We start from the raw sequence: 7,568 nt of genomic DNA on the forward strand, positions 1-7,568 counted from the left end.
TCACTCAGTCTACACGACCCCATTGTGGAATACCAATCCCGATGTATTTTCATAGTAATTAAATATAAGTTTGTGTGATAACTGAATATCATATATATTATTAGCTCATAAACATGTATAAATGCCAAATATCAAAACTCTGCCTCTCAAAATTCAAAAGACGTAAGTCAAATTAAACTGCCAAGGGCATTTTGTGTAAAGTAGTTCAAAAGGTCAAGAAGATTGTAACGCAAGTATTTTTCATAATGTGTTATGAGAAACAAGGCACTTCCTAAATAGCAAAGCTTTACCTCTTAAATGTGGTATATCGGCACTATGATCTACTTTGAAAATTAGATCAAAGGATGAGTTCAAAGGTTACTAGGTCGGTAGCCATGGAAATTTACAAAAGCCATAAAGCCAAGCAATATATGTGTAAAATATCAAACCATATCTCTCACAGTTCTCGAGATAAAAGGTGTGACAATCAGACAGACAGATGGACAAACACCCCGGGTAAAGTGATCCCTAAATGTCGGTCTGCTCTGCAGGTGACACAAGAACACATTGGCATATAATTGGCATACTTTGTATTTAATTACGACCTTGGAATTTTAATATACTTGTATACAACATGACTATGGCAGTCTCTTATATTAGAAAACAGAATTATTTTTATTATATAAGTACCAAAAAGAAACGATTCCTTTTTATTGTAAAATCAAATATCAAGAGAAAGTTTTTTGTTTGCTCATATCGTATATGAAATTTAAAAGGAAATATACGAACCATCTATTCTTCCGTTTTCATATAATCGGAGGTGATAAAAGAACTAAAAGGCCACATGAACAATATTTACAATGGTTCCAGCCGAAAAGGTTTGTATCAATATCGTCTTTGTTTATAAGGCTCATTATTATAACTGTATTTTAGAAGAACTTGGTTTTAATTCTACTTTTGGAAATCCAAAGCATACACGCAGTTCACTTTCTAAATATGATATTCTTCCAGTCAACCAAGGTGAGATCGATCTAGCCTACCTATATTGCAATCCTAAACTTCATAAAATCCATTCAAACAGATATACATTGCTGGGTCCAGCAAATGATCTATTAAACCCGTATCTTTACTCCTTACAAAAATATTAACTGCTGTGAAGGAGAAACTTAAGACGTACTGTGCTACAGCGTATTCTAGAAGTGGTGAAAATCAGATGCGGATTCTCAAAAAACCCAAAGAACTTTTAGAAAATTCAAAATCGCCCAATTTTTCAAAAGTCATTAACATAAAAACTTACGACTTTGCTACATTTTACACAACCATTCCTCACAATAAATTAAAAATTAGGCTTTTTGATATCATAAACAATGGCTTCTTCAACAAAAATGGAAGTATAAATTTTCGTATCTTGTGATTGGTCATCTACAAATTTACTTTGTTAAAAATCAAGTACTCTGAAATTGTTTTTAAAAGGATGCTGGAGTTGACAACATTTAGGTTCGTGTAGTCTTCGGATACAAGGTCTTCCAATAAACTTTTGGAATTGTGTTGGGCACTATTTGTGCTCCTTTATTAGCCAACATTTTTTTATATTCCACTGAAGCAGAATTTATTCAAAGACTTCTACATGAGAAGAAGAATAAAACTTGCTCTTGCCTTCAACTCGACATTTAGAATATCGACGACGTATAAACAGAAAGCTATAGTTACTTCAATTCATATGTCGCCTCGATATATCCCAGTGAACTTAAAATTAAAGAAACCACAGAGTCTGGCACATCTGTTTTATATTTGGATTTTTTTTACTGACGATAAGGGCCAACTAACAGCTAAATTGTATGACAAACAAGTTGACTTCAGCTTTTCGATCGTCAACTTTCCTTATTTATGTAGTAATATCCCACTATCACCTGTAAATGGTGTTTACATCGCCAAACTTATTCGATACTCAAGAGAATGCTCTGAGTACTATCAGTTTTAAACCGAGACAGGCTACTGACTGATATGTTGATGTCACAGGGTTCTTTTTACAACCTCGTTAAAAGTTATCGTGACCTTGTTAGCAAATATAATCTATCATTTGGTTCTTTTTTGGCTGACATGTTTCATACCAACTGTTAGGCCTTTGTTTTTTATAATGAATTTGACTACGCAATGTTTTGTCTACCTGATCAATACATAGAGCTCATGGCGGGTTTGACCGGTCAAAAAGGGATGGTTACTTCTCCTAGGAACATGATCCAACCTCTGGAATTTTATGCCCTTTTTACAGAATAGTTTTATTCGCAGTGAGAGAAGCCAGCTCGTAGGAAACCCAATAAAGTTTGTCAGGGGTACCACGAACACGTGCTTTGAAGACGCAATGATAAAAGATAAGACAACAAGCATAACAACAATTAGTTTAATTTTTTTGATTTGATTTCTTGCTAGTGTGCTTTCTCAGCATCATGGTTGTACTTTTGAGAGAATACTTATGCCCCTTCCAGTGATACCAAACGATACCATGTGTATTGGCGGCGATAGTAGGATTCCTATAATAAAACCCATTAAGGTGACTATGATGACAGTTAGTAAACCACCAAGCGCCGCTGGTTTGGACTGCACAGTTTTCTCTGTACGAATCTTGATCCCGATCATAGGTTGTAAACTTGATATCATTTGCGAAAGCCATAGAATCTCCTATGAACATTACAATGGCAGTATTTAATAAAGTAGTTATCAATGTCACGTGATTTCATATCTTAAACAAAAGACTGCCCCACAAAAATATAAACACAAATCAAAACTCGGGCTAAATAATATCTTTGTTGTCAAAGAAGAATACTGCACTTATTTATTGAATATAAATTCAGGATTACCATCTCTAGATCTTTGATCTTTAACTTTTCGAATACATTTAGATGCGTTGCACAACTTTCACATAATGTATTTTATGCACAATAAATATGATTCAAAACTAAGGAAATATTATTCGGACAATTCATATTGTTGATTGATGAGAAAAGTTTTCATTCAATGAAAAATGAGCAATTTCCTTTCTTATTGGAAAATCAAATAATTATGAACTTCCGAATCGCTTACCCGCATTTCCAGTATATCCTGAGATTGCCAATCTGTATCCCCGCGACTCCGTACTGATTTTGAAGTGACTGTATTTTGCAAACCTCCTTTTACCATCAAAATCTTCAAGATCGATCCTTAATTCGTACCACCCGAGATTTGTTATTTCATACAACACCTGGTTTCCTTGAAATTTAAACATTTACAATTGCAGTAAAAATCTTGCAATTTTAAGGCAATTAAGATTTGTTCATTCCAAATACTGACCAAGCCAGTGCTCTCCCTTTAAATTTCCGAATCCGTCTTTATATTCCTTCCACGTCCGAAAAAAATTCACAGACCCATCCATTCTTCTTTGGAAAACCTTTGTTAAAAATATTTTTTATGCCCATATACTTTGCATATTAATTTACAAAAAGTTAAACAATAATGACCTTGCCAAATTTTAGCTTACATGACCTCATTTCCAAACAAGTATAAACGTTATATATAAAGGATTTACAATACCGTCCATCCCCCGCCATCCATGGTCATATCACAGTATGCTGTGTGACCATGACCTCCTGCCGGGTATATTTTATAAACTCCACTAGGTGCACTCGGCAAAGCCTTACGAACATCACTACAGTCTACGGGAACCAGACCAGACTGAATAAGTTTACCTTCAGAGAAAATTCCAGTGACAATACAGTTCTGTTGATATATATTTTATAAAAATAAAATTTGGGTTTTACGGAAAAATCGATGGCGAAAAATTTTTCTTTGTGCGAGTTTTAGTGTATAGCAACCAGTAAGGTTTCGGCAAGAAAGCACCAAAGGATAGTCGTGCTTACCTTTATAAGATTTGGGAATCACCGGAAACCGGTACGAGGTTATCAAAATGGTTGACCCATCGACAGCTTTCGTAATGTTCTCTGACCAATTTTTGTTTGATAATAAAAAATTCTTTAAGACTACATAAAATAAAAAAGGAAAAGGTTATATACAGAGTGGTAACGTCATCTATGCAGAATTATATGCAAGAAAAAACTGGTACATGTATTAAAGAATGAAATACTATAAAGTCAAAGATGGAATACTTATGATAATGGTTTATGAAAAAAGCAATTCATTTTAACATTGTACGTCTTTTTATTTTTTTTTATTTTTTTTTCCTGAACACCGTATATTAGAATAATACATACTTGTAAGAACTATTATTTATTTACCTTCATTTATTTCCTTTGCACTTGAGTTTTGGACACATACATAAAAGATAAATACCACACAAACAAGATTCATTTCTCGAAACATGAAAACCTTAGGTAGCTAGACAAGAAATTAGAAATGGTTATAATTTAGTTCCACCGAGCAAATTAAAAATTATATTGGTCGTTGTATACTTGTACATTGTGAAATAAAATCAATAATGCGCACTGTTTTATATGAATGCGTGTAAATTAGAGTCATTTGATAGATACATGTATTCGTGTTAGTAATTTGAAATTTAATAAATATTCACGTTACAACTCGTATCCATTTGCAATGTGTTGTAAAATTTTTTTTTATTTACTCATTGATAGTAATACAAAATCTAGATCTGGTTATTCGAGGAATAAATGTCTTTTATCCGTTTTAGTGCGTGCGTGTTTGTCTCTTTTTGACATACATACATTGAATTCATGGAAAAATCGGGATCTGTCACTTTGAAATTAAGAATGTGACAAGTATAGTTTTTACAAAACGGTTTGCGGTCTTAAACAACAACCTTAAACAGTCAACTGAGATACACCTATCAGGATAAATTATTATTGAGTAATTCTTGGCTTTGTGTTTCTTCAGCAGCTTTGTAGGGACACTGGCCCTACCATTGAAAAGACAGTAAAAACAAAGAACAAAAAGAATAAACACAAATTTTAATGTCGACTAGATATATTCCGGTGAACTTGAAATAAAAGATACCACAGAGTCTAACACATCTGTTTCATAAATGGATATTTTACTAGATAAAGATATTAATGGTAACATAACAACAAAACTTTGTAATAAATGTTATGTCTTCAACTTTTCTATCGTTAACATCTCTTACTTATGTAGCAATATACCCCTATCACCTACAAATGGGGTTTATATCTCCCAGTTGATTCAATAAGCAAGAGCATGCTCAACGTATGAACAATTTCTAAAACGAGGCAAGTTATTGACAAACAAGCTGATGAAACAAGAAAATCAACATTCGCAAGTTCCATGGTCGATACAATGACCTTGTCAGCAAATACAATCTATCATTTTATGTCGAATGCTGACTGAAGTTAGGTCATTATTTAAACTTTAATTTGACATTTCCCCCGATTTTTCCCATTGGAAATTTGATCCCATTTTGTTGCCCCACACTATCTCCTGGGGTCATGATTTGAACAACTTATAAATCAACGAAACGTGGATGCTTTCAATTTGACTAAATCAGGTACTGTTGAAAAGAAGATTTTTAAATATTTTGTCATATATATATATATATATATATATATATATATATATATATATATATATATATATATATATATATATATATATATATATATATATATATGACAAAATATTTTAAAATCTTCTTTTCAGATACTCGCACCCCCGGAATTCGACATCTACCCGGAGTGGCAAGAAAGGACCTCTTAAAACATCAGAGGTCGGATCAGGTTCCATGGAGGAGTTAGCATCCCCTGTCGACCGGTCACACCCGCCGTGTACCCCTTGCTATGATCGAACAAATGGAAAAATTCGTTGACAATTCAATCTTTAAATAATGGCCTAACAATCAGTATGAAAATCGTCAGTCAGCATGATAGATTGTACGTCCCGACAAAGTCATTGTATCGACCATTTAACTTGCGAAATGACGACTTTAAACGAGACTGTTGATATCCTTTTTTCATCAACTTGTTTGTCAATAGCTTGTCTCCTTTTAGAAATTGTTTATCAAATTTGATTACATGTAATTGTTTTCTTCTAAAAATGTGAGCGTATTTTTGTAAACTGTGTCCATTCATAAACATTGTAAATGAGAGAGTCAAACTTCCTTGTTATTAATATTAATATTCGAAATTTAATGCTTTAAACACAATTTGTACATATGTGATATATATTCTGCTCATGCATCTATGTCAATGTTATAATTTTAATATGTTACTCTGATCTCTATGCAAACAATGAGATTCTAATAAACTGGTAAACTGGTAATAATTGGACAATGTTTTACTTCATACAGTGGATGAGAAAAAAATTCTAAGAGGGAACATTTTGAACACAATAGAGTTAATTAAGTAGGTTATAGGCCTCAAACTATCTATTCTTTAACAAAAAAAGAACTACTGTTGGGCCCTACGGTCCTCCAACAGTTCTTTCTTCTCACAGAATGGACGGTTTTGGCCTATATCTTTACTTGTCGACTATTTCTCATTGCAGTCGAGCTTTATTCATATATTTGACAATCATGCTTATGATTTTGTATTACTTGAATGATTTCTAAATTATATCAATACCACAAATAATTTTCTGCAAATGATGCTCTGTCCTACTAACAAATTGTTTTAATGTGGCTAGAACTGTTGATATCAAGCTGCATTTTATTTACTATTTTTTTTTCTTTTTAATCCACAAGATCTCAGGATTTAATTATTGTCATTATTAGAATAAAAATAGTATTTTTCTTAAGAAGGGATTATTGATGGGGTACATGTGTATTTTAGCTATGTTTTTCTATTGTAAAGTATTATGGGGGGGGGATGACTCCCTTAACCCCCCTCCCCCTTACCTCGCTTCATACGGGTCTGGTTTTAAGTACATGCTTAATATTCTAAGTTGTTACTACTAAATATAAAAAAAAATGTTTCTCGGGAGAGCAGATAATAGTTATACTTTGCTGGTGCGACGTTACACAGTACAGTCATGGATTGAGTAATCTTAGGATCTACACGATAGACACAAGGGGAAATGACTGAGTAGCTCTCCCGGATTTAGTGATCAACATACTTATTTACTAAGTGATATCGGGTTAGCTTGTGTATTAAAATTACTGTCGTGAAGTCTCCAGCTTCAGATTGTGGGAGAACATTTTTTATTTCTCAATATAATTTCAAGGTTAGTACGCTTTTGGTTAAATTAGAAATATATTATGAATACCTTGATCAAAATTAGTCTAACTGTATGCTTGTTGATAAAAAAAATATGGTAAAAAGCACACAGAAAATATGACACTTTTTAGCATCACGTACCATTTTTCAAGAATAAAAGGTCTTGGACCTGTTTAAGATTTTGTTGTTAAGCTAATGCCAAATAGAGGATGTGAAAATTCTACAGGAAAAAAAAACATCGACAAAAATATTTAAAATTTCCTTTGTAACAGATACTAGGAAGTACATGAAGATCCATATTTGCTGAAGTGACACCCAGGGTCCCTTGAGAACTGGGTCTCTCTCTTTGAAGCTGAGAATTCGAGGAGTTAATAGAATATAAGAAATACTGACGCGAGTGAGGTTGTATATATATATATA

General features: G+C 33.0%; 1 protein-coding gene across 1 annotated transcript; it reads right to left on the reverse strand.

Annotated features, from left to right (window-relative positions):
- Positions 1-3,037: 3,037 nt before the first annotated feature.
- LOC133181537 (angiopoietin-4-like) lies at positions 3,038-4,253 on the reverse strand. The gene is made up of 4 exons (XM_061316023.1): positions 4,248-4,253; positions 3,547-3,732; positions 3,307-3,403; positions 3,038-3,225 (listed from the first exon to the last, which is right to left on the reverse strand). The coding sequence occupies exons 1-4, from the start codon at positions 4,251-4,253 to the stop codon at positions 3,038-3,040; spliced, it is 477 nt and encodes a 158-aa protein (XP_061172007.1).
- Between the last annotated feature and the right edge of the window lie 3,315 nt (positions 4,254-7,568).

Source organism: Saccostrea echinata, unplaced genomic scaffold, assembly GCF_033153115.1.
Source record: "Saccostrea echinata isolate AGI-Se365-2 ecotype Australia unplaced genomic scaffold, CSIRO_AGI_Sech_v1 ptg000009l, whole genome shotgun sequence".
Lineage (NCBI taxonomy): Eukaryota > Metazoa > Mollusca > Bivalvia > Ostreida > Ostreidae > Saccostrea > Saccostrea echinata.

Bases quoted from the DNA above. Each gene is read 5' to 3' on its own strand.
- LOC133181537 (XM_061316023.1), bottom strand. The intron at 3,404-3,546 runs GTATTGTAAATC...TTTTTAACAAAG, and splicing joins TGGATGGCGGGGGATGGACG to GTTTTCCAAAGAAGAATGGA. The intron at 3,226-3,306 runs GTCAGTATTTGG...TTAAATTTCAAG, and splicing joins AAAGGGAGAGCACTGGCTTG to GAAACCAGGTGTTGTATGAA.